General features: G+C 36.2%; 3 protein-coding genes across 3 annotated transcripts; 2 read left to right on the forward strand and 1 right to left on the reverse strand.

Moving 5' to 3' along the window:
• Window positions 1-283: 283 nt before the first annotated feature.
• LOC113312250 (putative pentatricopeptide repeat-containing protein At3g23330) lies at window positions 284-1,000 on the forward strand. The gene has a single exon (XM_026561007.1). The coding sequence runs from the start codon at window positions 284-286 to the stop codon at window positions 998-1,000; it is 717 nt and encodes a 238-aa protein (XP_026416792.1).
• Window positions 1,001-1,004: 4 nt separating this feature from the next.
• Window positions 1,005-2,533, forward strand: LOC113312251 (putative pentatricopeptide repeat-containing protein At3g49142). Its single transcript, XM_026561008.1, has 2 exons — window positions 1,005-1,953; window positions 2,499-2,533. The coding sequence occupies exons 1-2, from the start codon at window positions 1,005-1,007 to the stop codon at window positions 2,531-2,533; spliced, it is 984 nt and encodes a 327-aa protein (XP_026416793.1).
• Window positions 2,534-9,432: 6,899 nt separating this feature from the next.
• Window positions 9,433-12,625, reverse strand: LOC113313962 (protein trichome birefringence-like 38). Its single transcript, XM_026562734.1, has 5 exons — window positions 11,871-12,625; window positions 10,834-11,005; window positions 10,559-10,737; window positions 10,307-10,465; window positions 9,433-9,959 (listed from the first exon to the last, which is right to left on the reverse strand). The coding sequence occupies exons 1-5, from the start codon at window positions 12,239-12,241 to the stop codon at window positions 9,653-9,655; spliced, it is 1,188 nt and encodes a 395-aa protein (XP_026418519.1). The 5' UTR covers window positions 12,242-12,625; the 3' UTR covers window positions 9,433-9,652.
• Window positions 12,626-16,933: the final 4,308 nt, after the last annotated feature.

The raw sequence follows: 16,933 nt of genomic DNA on the forward strand, positions 1-16,933 counted from the left end.
TTAATTTTTAGCTAATTAAATTAAATTAAAATTAACTAAATAAGGATTGTTTAGTCATTACAAAATTATTTGAGATAGGGGTTTTTGATATTACTTATGGGTGACCCGTTTTTGTCCTATTAGGTGACGCCCTTCTAATGGAATGTGACGCCCCAATAATAGTCTTCTTTTTTAATTCTCAAAAGACACCCCTGTGAGTCTGTGACCCAGTCATAGTGTCATTTCTTTGATTCTTTAAAATTCCATTTGATCGAAAACTCAAAGTCCATTGCCTGGACTGGTAATGCTAGCACATTCGATCAAACGCAGTAGCTGTTATTCCTTCAACTCCATATTAAGAACCCTTCTAAAGTCGGGCAACTTTGAGAAAGCCCTCCACCACTTCGTACAATTCAGGGACCAAGGCTTCCTTCCAGACAACTACACCATCCCATCACTTCTCAAGCTTTTGCATGATCTTCACCAGCCTCTGCACTATCGAGAAAACATCCATTCGTTTGCTATAAAAAATGGGTATCTCAAGGACATCTTTGTCACTACTGGGTTTGTCGAAATGTACTTCAGTTTTGGTTGTGTTGCTTCTTCACGTCAACTGTTCGACGAAACTCCTATCAAAGATGTTGTTTTATGGACTGCCATGGTTTCTGGGTTTTCTCACAATGGGTCAGGGGACCTAGCTGTGAACTTCTTTTCACAGATGGTCGGAGAAGGAGTGAAACCAAATCGGATAACTCTCACCAGTGTTTTAGCTGCTTGTTCGCAGTTAATGGTGCCTAATTTAGGCAGGTCTGTCCATGGGTTCTCCATCAGAAATGGTATTTTTAGTTCCGATGTTCTTCTGGAGACTGCTTTTGTTGATATGTATGCAAAAAGTAGAAACTTGACATATTCGTCTAAGGTTTTTGAGCGGATGAGAGACCGGAATTCTGTTACTCGGAATGCTATAATTACAGGTCATGCTAACAGCCAGTTTCCTGAGCGCACATTTAGACTTTTTTAGGGAAATGATCTATGAGAATTTAAGAGAACCAGAATCATCTATTCTTGCATCACTACTGCAAGTTTGTGGAGGAACATCAGATCTTCGGCATGGGAGAGAAATTCACGGTCATGTCACTCGTTCTTGTAGGAACATGAATTCTTATATGATGGTGGAAAACAATGCTCTCATTGATATGTATGCAAAGGCTGGGGATTTAAATTCAGCTGTATTATTATTTGAGAATGTCAAAAACAAAAACTTGGTGACTTGGACCACTATGATCAGCGGGTACGGAATGCATGGTTTGGGTACAGAAGCAGCGGAAGCTTTTAATGCGATGAAGAAAACGGGTATTATACCAGATGGAGTTACTTTTATTGCTCTACTCTCAGCCTGTAGTCATGGGAGACTAGTTGATGAAGGTTTGCAACTCTATATATCAATGCAAAGGGACTACAAAATTGAGCCTGATATGAAGCATTTTGCCTGCATGGTCGATATCTATGCACGTTCAGGTCTTCTTGACCAAGCTTTCAGTTTTATAAAGAAAATGCCTGTTGAGCCTTCTGAATTTATATGGGCATCCTTACTTTCATCTTGTAGGACATACAAAAATGTAGTATTGGGTGAGCAGGCAGCTATAAAAGCATTGGCTTTTAATCAGTATAACACACGGGTTTACATACTTTTATCTCAACTCTACGCAGATTCAGGACAATGGGAAGATTTCAGTAAGGTAAGGCTGGTTATGAAAGATCTGGGGCTGAAACCAACTACAGCACAAAGCTGGGTCGAAGTAGAGAGGAAGATATACATATTCACAGTAAGGGACAACATGAATCCATATTCAGAAAAAATGTACAAGCTATTAGAAACACTGACAGAAACGATGCACAAGGAAGGTTTTGTTGCATATCGATCATCTGGATGTCATGATATTACTAAGGAGGAAAAAGAGCACTACAAGAAAAGTTGGATTAAGCGACCAGTCATTTTTGGTTGGAAAAGCCCATATTGAGTCGCTCTAACCCTTAAAGCGACTTAATTTGGCTCTCGCTCTCGAGTTGCAAAAGGTGGGATTTCTACAAGTCTAGAGCAGTTAGGCAATCGCTTTAGTAATCAAGCAATTATCACATAGCGTTTTTTTTCTTAATTGCTTCATGGCTAGACCGAACTTCCTAGAGCAAGCAAAATAGTGATCGCTTTAAAGCTAGACCAACCAAAATACAGCAAGTAAAACGCTGATCACTTCATAGATAAACCAACGATAATAGAGCAAGTAAAACGCCGATCGCTTCATAGATTGACCAACCATAATAGAGCAAGTGAAATACCTGAAGTTGGTTGCTTACATTTTTGGGCTACCAAATTTTTTGCCCTGAAGTTAGTTCCTTACATTTTTGAGCTACCGAAGTTGGTTGCTTACATTTTTGAGCTACCAAACTTTTTGCCCTGAAGTTGGTTGCTTACATTTTTGAGCTACCAAAATTTTTACCCGTTGCATCTATTGTTCTAGTGCCGGAAGTATCTGGCCGATTTCGATTTAGATAATCCCAAATTGAAATTAAAATTAAAATTGATACTAAAACAAATTATGAACCAAATTAAAAACTGAATCAAGTTTTATTGTATCACATAGATCAATTTACATCATTTCTTTAAAAAAAAAACAATCTTTACAGGAACAAAAAGATCAAAAATACAAACTAATCATTACATTTTCCTTAATTTTGAAACAAAAGATGAACACTCCTTCGACTTTGTAGCACCAAGCTCATAATAAGAGATTCATACTGCCATCATTCTTGTGTTTAAGTTCCTCTCTGATCATTCATCATTCAAGTGTAAAGAAACCATCAAATCCTGAATCTCCACAACTTGTAGTCTGCTCTTTGCCCAAATGGATAGGTGCAGTTAGAGGATATTTGGTAATTAACACCTGTGGAATTGCCAAGAGATTCAAACAAGTTAGTTTTCACGAGAAACACAAAGAGATGAGATTGATACTATGAACTTAACAAACTGCAGAAAAAAAATGAACCAGAATAACAAAAAGCGAAATGCACAGTTAGTTCTTACATATAGGATCATTTGCTTAAGTGTTGCAAGCCAGAAGTTGCACTCGTCTCACTCGCTTGTGGTCATTTGAACCTACATTACAAACAAATTCATAACCTGTAATGAGCATCCAAGGTTCCAAGGTATTAATTGGAAACTTGTAGTTGCCTCCTGTTGTGCAACGTAATTTCTTTTGGTCCCATAAAACCAAATCATTTAACCATCTTCAAACCTCTTCTTTTACACAAATACGACAATCTTTGTGTATTTTGGTAAATTGTGCCCTCATTATGTGCACTATGATAAGAATTTGCATAGAACATACAAAGACTACATATGAATACGATTTTCTAGAGCGGTTCTCTGCATGAAAGTGGACTGCACACGAGTTCCTTATGTGGTCACAAAATAATACTGAAGATAAGTTTATCTAGACTATTTACCTGGATCTGTAAGTCAGTAACAAAATCACCATTGTCCAGCATGGCAAAGCTGAATAAGCTTATCAGATGCATTCTTAGATATGTCCAAAATGTTAAGAAGACATATAGCTCTTGATTAAGTTTGCTTTCTCCTTTACAAAAACATAGACCAAAAGAATATGTGGAGTTTTGAGTAAGGGAAAGAGTTGTAACCTACCAGGAACTTTGATGTATCAACTGACTGAACGGTAGGTGGAGGAGTTGCAGGCGCTGTAGTTGCAACTGTTTGTGATGGCTGAGCAGGACTTGGAGCTTTCATCGTGCACCCATTGCAGGTCGTTGAGAAAATCCTGCTGCAGTGTTATTCTCTCCTGGCATAAAAGGCCTTTGCGCAGGTATAGGTGCAGGGCCATGAGACACTGTATGGCCTGGAGTGGAACCCATTTGAGCAACAGTTGCAGGAGGAATGTCTGTCTGGAAACAAACAAAAAAGGATTACAATTGAGATAATGAGAAAAACAACAGGACCATTGTCGATAGGGCTTAGGAGGCATAGTTTTGTCTAAAAGAAACAAAAGCAATGACTTCCTGATCTACAAAAACTAGGAACAAAGAACCAAAATCTATACCAGTCTGAACCATGTGCTGAAAGACACCAACACCACCACCCAACGCTTCCCCAGCAGGTGCTACCATCTTTGTTCGGATCTGTAAATTAACAAAAGTAGTACATCTGAGAAACTAATCCATCTTAGAAATTTTGTATAAAACATAGTTAAGTATAGTAGTTAAGATATAATAAACGGAAACATGTATACAGTGCATTATAAGACAGCAAGAAAATATCCATTTTTAAACTTTTGGGTGAACTTCAGTAATGGTTTAATTCTTTAATCCACAATATCCGTAATAAATGGCCAAAGATAAAAAGTTTTAAAAAACTCGCCCTAAATGCATAAATCAAATGATAGGACTTGTGGAATTTTGTCATTATTTGGTTCAGGAGATATTAATAATTAAAAACAAAACTAGAAGTTAATAGTTGAATACGGGCATGTCCCGTATCCATAGGCAAGCAAAGAATGGTTACAGTGATTCCACCATATCCATAGGCAAGCAAAGAATGGTTGCAGTAATGCCAGATGCATCACCGGCAATAAACCTTTCAAAGTTGGTAGCTTCCTCATTCCCAGTCCATTCATTTTTGAAAATACACAATCTAGTTAAGATAATTCAAGCATTGTTTTGAAATTGAAAAACTTGAACAAAGATTAAAGTATATCTTATACCTTCTGCATCTTTATCTGCTTCTTTATCAGCCTCAATTGAATCATACCACCTCAAATCCCTAGATTCATTAGCTGCGTTTACTGCCGATTCCAAGACTTCAATCACCCAAAACAAAAACACAAAAAACATTTCAGAGACCAGATAAAACTAATTAGACATACTTAAGCAATCAAAGAAAGAAACCACAGATTTTGATGAAAAAATGAGAGCGAAAAATTAATAAAAGAAGTAAGAAATTGGGGGTTGGTTACCGTATCAAGGAGATTGAGACAGTGCCGATGATAACCAATTATACTAAACCAACAGCTACACCCCATTCTCTGAATCCACCATCAACCTTCTCAAATCAACAACAAACACCAGACTTCTTCTCTGATTTCTTCAATAACCCAATATCTTGATTCTTCCATAACTCTCATTGTCTGACAAATATATGGTGTCAATATCGAACCCAATCAAACCTAGGGTAACGGATTTCATAAAAAATGCAAAATTTTCAGAATCTGATAAGAACCAAAATCCCTAAATGCATCGAATAAGAAAAGCCCTAAACAAATTTTGAAAAATAAATTGAAATAACAACGAATCATACTTTCTTGATGATACTGAAGTTTGAAGAGAGTTAAAAAGAGTGATTTCGTGTTACTGGTTTGGTTGAAAGAGAGAGAAAGACATGTAGGTGGGTGAGTTGTTAGTGTGAGAAACGGGATCTAGTTTAGCAAAAGATGCAGGAGAAGAGTAAATGGAGATGGGATAGAGAAAGGAGGCAGAGAGATAGATTTAGGGTGTTCACTAGAACCCATGAATCTACCGATAGCAGCGACTGCATCTCAATCTTCATTTCCAATCCATTCATCATCAATTAATCGATGTGAGATTTGGTTTCGTTTGTTCAGATGTAGAATTTGAGTTTTTTTCTGAGGGAGGGGAAGATGAGAGACGAGAGAAAAGTGAGTGAATGAAGATAAGTGAGAGAAAAAAAATCGTTTTATCTAAAAGAATTTGAACGGCTAAGATGTGGTAGGAAGGGCTCATACGGATTATGAAAATATTTGGACGGTATAGATTTATGTTAAGAGTGTCATATGGATCAAGGAAAGTGTGTTTTATTTGTGCTTTCTCTGTGTTAATACGAACTCATGTTTTCGGTTTAATTATAAATCTTTGACATGAAAAAAAATCCAAAAAAAATATTAATAAATTTAGGACATTGTTATCGACATTCTGATATAAAAAAAATCCAAAATATGCATAAGATGAATCGGGAAAATGAAAAATGAATTCGATAATTAGTGTGTTTCTTTGTGCTTTCCCTTTGTGTTTTTGTGCTTTCTCTTAGTGCTTCCGTTTTGAATTTCGATTAGTCACATAGGTCATGAAGTAATTTTGACAAGTCATACGGGTCATGATGTAGAATTAGTTCACACTGGTAAACTCAGTTATAAGATTCCTAGAGATGGACCACGAAATTCAGAATGGTTCTGTCTTTAAACTTAGCTAGATACATCATCAAAATTTATGAATATAAAGCTCGGTGTTGATTCGAACTTCAAATGTGGTATGGCAACATATAAACTATGAGCCAAAAATATTCGGGAGGGTTTTGACTTCAAACTTAGCATGATACATCATCGAAATCGATAAATATGAAGCTCAGTGTTGATTCAAACTTCAAATGTGGTATAACGACATATAGGTTATGAAATTAGAAGCTTCGGGAGGGTTCTGACTTCAAAATTAGCTGGATACATCATCAAAATCGATAAATATGAAGCTCGATGTTGATTCGAACTTCAAATGTGGTATGACAACATACAAACTATGATCCAAGAAGCTCCAGGAGGGTTCTAACTTCAAACTTAGCATGATACATCATCGAAATCAATAAATATGAAGCTCGGTGTTGATTCGAACTTCAAATGTGGTATAACTACATAAAAATTATGAACTTAGAAGCTTCGGGAGGGTTATGACTTCAAACTTAACTGGATACATCATCAAAGTCGATAAATATGAAGCTCGGTGTTGATTCGAACTTCAAATGTGGTATGACAACATACAAACTATGATCCAAGAAGCTCCGGGAGGGTTATAACTTCAAACTTAGCATGATACATCATCGAAATCGATAAATATGAAGCTCGGTGTTGATTCGAACTTCAAATGTGGCCATGAGTGAACTACTATAAGTCGGAAACTTCGTAAGAACGATGAATCCATCCATTTACATGTAAGATTCCTTTGGAATATACCCTAAAACCTTAAAAAATCTATTTTCTGGCATATTAAAAATATATTTACATGTAAGTGCCGACGGTGTGTTTCGTAGGAGATGAGAGGTGTTTTTCGAAGGAGAGGAAGAAAGAAAGAGAGAACCAGATATGAATTAGAGTTCGAGTGGTTGAGGGATACAACCAATAATGAAAATTAAAATGATCGACGGACCACATTTTGTTTGATCCACTCATACGGATCAAGAAAAAGATCTTGACATTATATTTGGGATGCTCATACGGATTGAGAAGCAAGTGTATTTCTGTTTGTGCTAATACGAACTCATGTGTCCGGTTTTGTTATCAACATTCGACACGAAAAAAAATCCAAAAAAAATATTAATAAATTTAGGACATTGTTATCGATATTATGATTAAAAAAATCCAAAAGAATGAATCGGGAAAATGCAGTCTGTCTCTACTTCTATTTCTTCGGTCTCGATTTAAAAATAGATTCCTGATTATAAATTAGAGCGGACTTGTTATCCGAAACCTACTGTTTGGTTTATACAAGTGCATCTCAATCGATCGACCTTAATCAATTTCGCCACATAGTTATCTAACAAATAAACCGAATTTTCGTGGCTTCACTTAATTTCACTTGTTATTTGTCAATCTTACCCAATTTCAATCGGCCTCACTCAGATTTTCCCAAAATCATTAGGTTCTTTATTATCTATCATTTTAATTGAATGTTCATCGACCTTAATTAATTAAAGACATTATTTATCAATCTTGTCCAATATTACTGGATCTCACTCAATTTTTCTTAGATTCCATGAGTTTATATGGTTATCGATCAAATAAACTAAATTTCCTTCGTTTTGACTTAATTTAACATGTTATCCATCAATCTCACCCAATATCGTTGGACCTCACTCAGTTTCTCTTAGATAGATTGGTTTATCTAGTTATCTATTATTTTAACTGAATGTCCATCGACCTTTGTGTATTTAACCCTTTATCTATCAATGTTATCCAATTCGCTCGACCTTACTCAATTTCTCTTACATAAATTGGTTTATCCAGTTATCCATTATTTTAACTGAATGTCCTTCAGTAGTTCACCGAGGATGGGAACTACCGACAGTAAATCGGGAAAATTGACCAAGTTCCACCGATTTTTTGAAAAAAAGGAATTAATGATATAATTTTAAAATTTTCAAGGTTTTGATAAAACACCTAAATCAATTTTATGTTAAATCATAAGAAACAGATTTTTCCGATTCTTCCTTTTCTCTGTCCCAAATATTTTTTAATCACGAAATTAGGATATAAATAGTATTTAAGATTATACAAAATTGTGCTAATTACAAAACGAACAAGGAATACGATTTTTCAAATTTAACTGGCCAATAGAAAGCCAAGAGCTAGGTAATGATTGGAAACAAATTCGATAATTACCTTCGGTTTTCAGTTAGATAGAATTTCGAGTAATGTATTAGAAATGGACGGGAATGAACAAGTGAATTATTATCGTAGAAAATATGTAAAACATATAAATTTTGGATTGAATACTACGAATGTGTATAAATAAATTGAATGAAAATGATTAGCAAAATGAGAAAGAATGGGAAACCCACCTCGTAAAATTACTATAGAACTTCTATTGGAAACCCACCTCGTAAAAATTTTCTACAAATCAAAATTAAACATCTCAACATCAAACATTAGATTGGTGATCGCTTCCCTTTCCCATTATTAGCATCATCCACTTTCCTTTTCTGAATTGGTGGTCGCTATACCTTGGTTGCTCAGACAGGTTTTTAGCAGCCAAACATATTTTGAATTGCTGATACATGGTAGCTTGAAGTAAATAGCTACTAACCTACTATTCCACTCGCTATGTAGTACTGGGAAAAATGATGAAGCAACCCACAAATTTAATTAGTAGCTACGATTTAATGGGAGCATGTTAATAACATCCAAAGTTTTTAGTAATTGCAAACATGGTTGTTTAACTATTAAAGCGACCAAAATTTTGAGATCTTGCTAAGATTTTGGTCGCTTAAACCAAGTTTTCTTGTAGTGGAGGGTAATTTATGTGGTCACACGGAGAAGCTGGCACTTGCTTTTGTCCTGATAAAGTCTGAAGGCCATCGGGGTGTAATTAGAATTGGAAAAAACCTGCGAGTTTGTAAAGACTGCCATGTTTTCTTCAAATTTATTTCGAAAATTAAAGATTGTGATATCATCTTGAAGGATCCAAATCGTTACCATCACTTCAAGCAAGGCAAGTGCAACTGTCGCGATTTATGGTGATCGGGTTAAGGTACATTCTTTGTTCTGATTCACTTTTCATTAGTATTTTGCTTTTGTTATATAGATACTTTTCTCAGGAATATGAGATAAAAAAATCATACACTTCTAATTCAAGAAAATAAGATGATCATCTACGTATTATTGCTAAAATACAAAAGATATGAATTTTCTTATTTCTTCTTACATATTGTATGAAGATAACAGAAGTCTTTAAATATGAATATTCTCAATGATCAAGAGAACGTAGCACTAAGCTTAATTACCTCTTGTTGGTCAATAATCGATCACTATATTGACGTAAAGAAAGAAAGTTGTTGTTCTGTATATGCGGTTGATATGAATGAACTATGAGTAATTTTTCTATTCTAAGGGAACAAGGAAGAGAGTTGTGCATAAAGAAGCTGATTCCAGGTATCCGGAAGACCTGGAAGACACCAGTGAGTACAATCCATATTTTTGAAGCCATTAAATGCACTCGGATGTGCATCTTTTCTGAGTTGTGAAAGAGTTGTAATGTCCAACAAATGAACTATATTTTTCGAGAGAACATTACTTAAAACATCTTTCACAATTGTTGTTACAGATGGTAATCCAGCAGGATAACTACAACCAGATAACGGCTCCGTCTGATTTGAACAACTCTTTATTCCAGGTTGATTCCAGTCATGGCCACTGATTTTGCCAAACAAATAAAGTTCCATTAGAAAGTTGCTATTCACTGATTGAATAATGTGATAGCCATATGCAATAGTAATCAATATGATATAGCCTCACACTCCGAAGAGTCCGAACCCCGTAAATAAAGTCTTGGAATCGAAAAGACTTTAAACGTGGTGAATATAATGGCGACTAGCTAGACCATCGTCATCAAAAATCTGTAAATCAGATGTCTCCTTGTGAGACGCTCATTGCGATATTGGAGGTATTTTTAGATACTAGTCTAGGCCACATTCTTAGTCTAATAAATATCCTCATTTATGAGTTCATGTAAATAGGAGTGTTGATATGAAAAATCTTACTTGTAATGCGATGGAGAAATTCCTTGGAAGAAGACTTTTGTTTTGGTAGAGTTAACGTCTGTGGTAACCCACTTTGCCCATGTTGTTAACGCTAACCGGAAAGCAAGCATACGATCCATGTCCTTAGATATTTTGTTGCCATGTTGAACGTAGTCCCATCTGCATTATGCATGACAAGCATTAACTAATCAACTTCACCTCAGGATTACTAATGTTGAAATTTAGGCTGTTTGATGAGTTTAAGGAGTGTACGGTTGTTTGGCTCCTCTTCTACCCCACCAAAGCCAAGTATTAAAAATCAAAACGTCCATATTTTTCCATACGTCTCCACCATTTTTAATCGAGTCAAGCTTCAGAACACGACCAATTTTTTCACTATCCGTGTCGACTAGCAAAAGAGAACGATATAGTATCACTGAAACTCCATAGTCCTAGACAAACAAGAGTTAAACATGTTACCTTTAGATGCATTTGTAGAGTAGTGGTAAACAATAGTAGGAGTTTGCGAGAAATGGCAGCAGTCAAACCTGAAAGGTATACATGTTGGTTGTGTTTGTAGTCTTTTGGACGATGTTTGCTCGAGGAACTGCAGAATGCAGGAGGCAAACAAGTGACTGCCAGAAGTTGAGACTTAGAGAGTCTCCTACAAACATAATTTTCTTTCCCTTAAACCTCGTTAAGAAATCTTTTCCGTCAAACCTGTAATTTTTAAAAAATAACACATCAGTCAAGTCATAAGGAGTTCCTAGAGTTTAATTAATCCCACACCCCTACAAATTATTTTTTTACCATTCTTCATTTCTTGCTCCACCGACAATAAGTAAAGGCGCACGAATATTGTTCAAGTCTGACTAATACGGCAGCCACATCAATCTAAAATTGATACAATAAGTATTTTAACTCCCTACCGGCTCAAGTTTTAACTCCAACATTGGGCTGACGCAATTCTAAAATCAAGTTTGGATTATTGACATTTATGATGTTTTTTTTGTTTTTTCGGACTCTACCTTTTGAGTTAGGGATCCGTCACAGGTACTACGCTTAGCATTGGACATGTTACTATTCTTGTTCTTGTTAAAAAAACAAAGAAAAAGAAAGAAAAAGAAAGAGTAAACTTTCTGGTGACAGTACATGGTTTCACATGTACTCGGTCACTTTTAATCAACTTTCAGATAATATTTTATTTATGTCTTTAATTTAATTTAACAGCCAAAAGAGCCCTTTGCCATTTTGCCCACGTACCCATTTTCTTACTCAATCACGTTGTTCAACTCAGAATATGTGCTCGACAAAAAGACGACTACAACCACAAGTTCCACAACCTTATCAGTTGTTGAGTTTGAATCAATCTTCCCTTCCAAAAAAAACTGTCGGTCATAGTCATCAATCATGACACCAATTAAATGCACCAAGAATCATAAATTCACCACCACTAATCATTAAGACATTAAGCTTTTGATTATGAAACTGAATGAAATGCAGCCACTGATCTTATACCATTACAATGGTGATTATACTGTGTTGATTACTGTTGAGATAGAGAGAGAGAGAGATAATTAAGTACCTGGGCAATGTACAATAGCTGGGCTGCCATCGATATTTGAGATAAAGAGAATCAGGTCTGCCATACTTGATACAGTTGAACTCTCTACGAATGAACGGACAAGTTGTAAGATTATAGAGTGGGTATGAATTATCAAAAACCCATCTCCCTTGAAAAATATCACAACTGCTGCTGCTTCTTCTTCTACTGGTACTATTACCAGCAGCACTACTTTCCCTTATCATGAAACTACTGCTAATCCTCCTGCTACATGTGTTACTGTTTTCTTTAATACTCTTTCCATTGGCTTCATAACTTGTAATCATCAATAAGACGCTCAGAAAAACACAAAACCAAGTGCTTCTCTCGTGTAATCTTCTTCTAACACCCATTTCTCTTGATACTCTAATTTGTTGATCGAGATCTAGAAAATTAGTGATGATGATCAATTACCAATTGTGAGTGCAGACATGCAGTCAGCAGTAGTTCAGTCACTCAGACTGCATGTTTGTCTGTCTGGGGAAGAGAGAAAGAGATTAGAGATCTTGAGAAAAGGGGAAGATGAGTACGCAAAGTAACAGTAGTAGTAGAATCTGGGTTTTTATAATCCGAATTGTGTGAGTTTTGTACGTAAAATGTTGATTTCTCGATCCAATACTTTATTTGAGTAAAATACAAAGAGCGTTTCAGTGATACAATGCGTCAGTAGTTGCACATGTAAATCCCCTTTTTTAATACTATGTTGGATCAGTCGACCACATCGAGGTTGTTTTTTTCTTTGTTGGTTGGGGATTCAGGTCACATTCACCCCAAGTCGCTCTGTGCCGAGAGTACAACTGTACAACCTACTGGAGTATTACTATATTTATGATATTTGGGAATGTGTCTGGTTGGCAATTTTCTACCACACTATTGACCGTGGTCTACATAATGTGGGTGTAGCTTCATTAATACTATCAGGGAGAAAGGGACAGGCAAACCTATCTCCAATGGAAGTTCCACCGCTCAAAATTATGGGCCTACGGAAATACTATTTGCCATGAATCGAGTATGTTTGCTATTGAACTTTCAATTATTTTATTTTATTTTTTTTGTGAGGACTGGTTAAAAGTTTTAAAAATAAAATGAATTATTACAACTATCACTTCTTTTTATTTTTTCTGGAAAAGAGGCAAAGCCTCGTATATTCATAAAATAATTGTTGCAACGAGTCAACTCGGTTATACGACTGACAAGAGGATTCAAAACAAACCTAGATTCAGCAAGCAGACAACCAACACAATTACACCATTTTACAATATCAGTTGATAACCTATTTTCAAGAGAAGATCTACCAATCCCGTTTCAATTCATTAGTAACAAGACTAGTTTAAATGGCCTGATCTGGATTAAAAGTATCATATCCAAATCAATAAACAAATCTACATTCAATAGATATGTTAGGATCCAAAGATCCAACCATTTTTCAAGGTTTTCTTCAAAGCTATAGTAAGATAGTTGATAATGGAGTAACATGATCCATAGATCCCACCAATAATCACTGATTTTTCCAAACATACAAAAGTACAGGTAACACAAATAACCAAAATCGGTTATTCTAGGGCTGAATCAGGCTGGATCGGTTGGAGGCTTCATCGAACTCGGTCTTCTGAAATCATGTGTTGTTGGTGTCTTTGGTGTTCTTGTTGCTACAGATGTCTTAGGATAAGTTCTTGATGTTGCTGGTGTTATAGGTCTCTTGATGTTGCTGCTTTTGTTCTTGATCATCTTTAAAACAACCTAACAAATCCCTAATAAAACCCAGAAGCAGGTTTAAGATTTGATCTAAAAAGCACAAAATAAAACAAACCCTAACTAAATATTTAGTGTTGAAACAAGAAGAAGAATCAAATAGTGAAGTATTTTGAAGATCAACGAAGGCTTACCTGCCCAGATCTCCTTGTAGAGATCTGGGCAAGAGAAATTTCAGTGAGAGAAGATTTCGCTGATCGGGTGAGAAAGGAGAGAGAGAGGAGATAGGGTGCTTTGAGCAGGAACCCGGTGAAAAGTGTCATCATTACACGACGATAAAACTAGAGAAGGTTTTACCCCCAATAAAGCATCGTCCACGCACTTAAGCTCCCCACCAAAAGTTACCTTGTTCCTTTCTTTCCAAATTTGTCATGCAACTGCATATGGAATCAAAATATAATTTTGTTTTTCCTTCTTAGTTCTGTCTTGCGATGGGCAGTTAACCCATGCTTCCATATTTTCCATTAAGCTAGTATGAAAGTACCATGAAATCTTGAATGATTTTATAAATTAAGACCATATATCTGCCTAGCATACTCACACTCAAGTAACATACGGTCTTTATCTTCCTCGTTGCACAACTTGCACCTAGTATTAGGAATGAATACTTTTGTGTTATAGGTTCATTAGAGTAGGTAGCGATTATGGAATACTGACCAAAACAAAACAGATACTTTGGGAGGTATGTCTTCCTTCCTTAAGTGCTTTGAAAATGATATGGCAACAACTGATCCTTGAGAAGAGTTGAAAGCTTCATAACATGTATTGTTCGAAAAACTTACCTCAGAGCTACCAAACCATGAAATTGAGTCCTTCTCAAAACCAAAAATAAGTGGAGGTCTAATCTGTCTCATTAGCTGAATATACTTTTCTTTCTTCCTGTCAGATTAAGTGTTAGGATGCATGGTTCCCAATTGCCTTGACAATCAATACAATCTGATACATACTTCTATTTTGAGTTGCATTTTTTTATAAACCACAGGGTATAACTCTTTAAGTATGTCTTCATCCAACCAATTATCATGCCTGAATAGTATGCCTTCACCATTACACATTTTGATTTCCATATTTTATGCATTCAATTTCTTAGACTTTAATATTCCTTTCCAAAGTCCCCATCCTTGAGATATATTCATGTCAACAGGAATCATAGAATTTTCATTGCTTCAAGTTCTTTTCTCCACTATCTTCCTCAAGATGGTCTTATTTTCATGTGCATATCTCCATACCATATAGAGTCGAAGAGCTTTATTTACACTTCTCATATGACGAACCTAAAAAAAAATCCTGAGGCGCCAAACCGCATAGGCCATAACTCCCCGATGTGCCACTCTGATGCAAGTGATCGGGCCAGTAAGCTTCTCTTCGTGCCAGGAAAATACATGTCAATTTTCCTTCGAAAACATGCTTAGTATGCATGATGCCTTAAACATGACTTCCACACAATTCCAACTTACGCTTATTAAACGAAGGGTATAAATCCACAAAGGCTAATACCGATGCATTATTACATGCATCACAGTCTTTCGATTCTTGTCCAGACATAAGTAGGGGTGTAAATTGGGCAGGTCCGGGCTACCCGGCCTAATTATTAAATGGGACGGTATAGGATGTACAGGGTTATTTATCTACAGTTAGTACCCATGGCCTGCCCAAGCCTGCTATGTAATTTGGGCTCGGGCGGGTAGGGCGCGGAGGGTCTTGAATATTACAAATATATATATTTATTAAAAATGAAAAGAAAGTAACGTAATAATACACAAGTTTTGCTTAAGATTAATAATCTAATACGAGATTGAGATGGGAACAAGATAAACCAAAACTTATTGATAAAAAAAAAAAAAAAAACAAACTTTCTCTGATTTTTTTGAATTGAATCATCAGATAAGGACACGCCTTAGATTTTGCTCAATATTTTCTCTATAAGGTGAACAAATTTAGATTCCTATGGAGTAAAAGTTAAAATACATAAGAGAACTATGAGGGTTGACTATATTAACTATCTGTACCAAGTATATTCTAGGATAAAAAAAAAAATGAAAACAACCATTAAGGCAAGGTAAATGGATAACAATGACGGACTAATAGGGCGGGTAACATTGACGTGCAAACAGGGAGGGCACTGGGACGGGCAAGAAAATTTGACTTGTGGCATGTGCCCGTCCTCTTATTTAAATGGGCTAGGTCGGGCCAGCCCGTAATGGGCCACGGGTTGTCATGGGCTGTCATGGGACAGGGCGGACGGTACTGGGCCTTGGGCTTCCGGGCAAAATTTACACCCCTAGACATAAGGTATAACTTTGACTCGCACATAGGCCATTCCAAGCCTTTTGTCAACTTTTTTTCTTCACTTTGACATTGCTGAATGCATGCACTGATCTTGATCGTACCAAGGATGCATCAGTTATACTCATGTCGTACTTGTCTTGCATCATCCTTGTGGTGCATGTGGCTTATGCAAGTTCCGCTAACTTGCATGACCATTTAGTTTCCTTCTTTGACAATGCCAATTCGAAATTTGTGCATGCCTACATCGAACGACTTGATAGAAAGTATAAGCATACATAGATTGGACTGCAGCTTACCTCATCAAGTATGGAAACAATCCTCTCTTGCATCGCCTTGGTGAGCCAAATGATATGAGTTACCATAATGTATCAATCACCTCGAAATTAGATGATATGGACGACAAATTGTTGGACTATTAATGTTGCAAATCATTGCGGCTGCCTACGTACCCTCCTCCGTACCTTGAAGGGATCAAGTACTGATCGTAGATAATCTCTGTCGGAAAAAACAACTAAATCCAACTCGTTTTGCAAGGAGAAAGGCAACTAATGTCTCCATATAGTTTGTATAGGCCATGAAGTCCTTCGCAGACAATGCACAATAATGTACATTATTGGCCTTTCCTTCACTATGCACCATGGTGGTGCATCACAAGTTTACAACGCTGTAGTGATGATGCCTAGGCATCATGAAGCTCATGAAACTATACAATGATGTTTTTTCATCATATATGGTTTATGAAAAAGCGGGGGTCTAACAACCACACCCAATATTTCGATTAGCAATCTGTATGGACTAACTCCAATATACTTTTAAAAGAATCAACTAGAAAGTCAGACTCAATCTTAATAAGAGTATATCAAAGAGTTATATCTCTCTCTTTCTCGATTCAATACTTTACTCAAGCAAATAGAAATCTGTGAGTCTATTTGAATACAAGAGAAATCACTTGAACGGTACCAAAGGCCAATGTTCAAGGATCAAACAACAACCAAAGGTTGGAT

This window comes from Papaver somniferum, chromosome 9 (assembly GCF_003573695.1).
Source record: "Papaver somniferum cultivar HN1 chromosome 9, ASM357369v1, whole genome shotgun sequence".
NCBI lineage: Eukaryota > Viridiplantae > Streptophyta > Magnoliopsida > Ranunculales > Papaveraceae > Papaver > Papaver somniferum.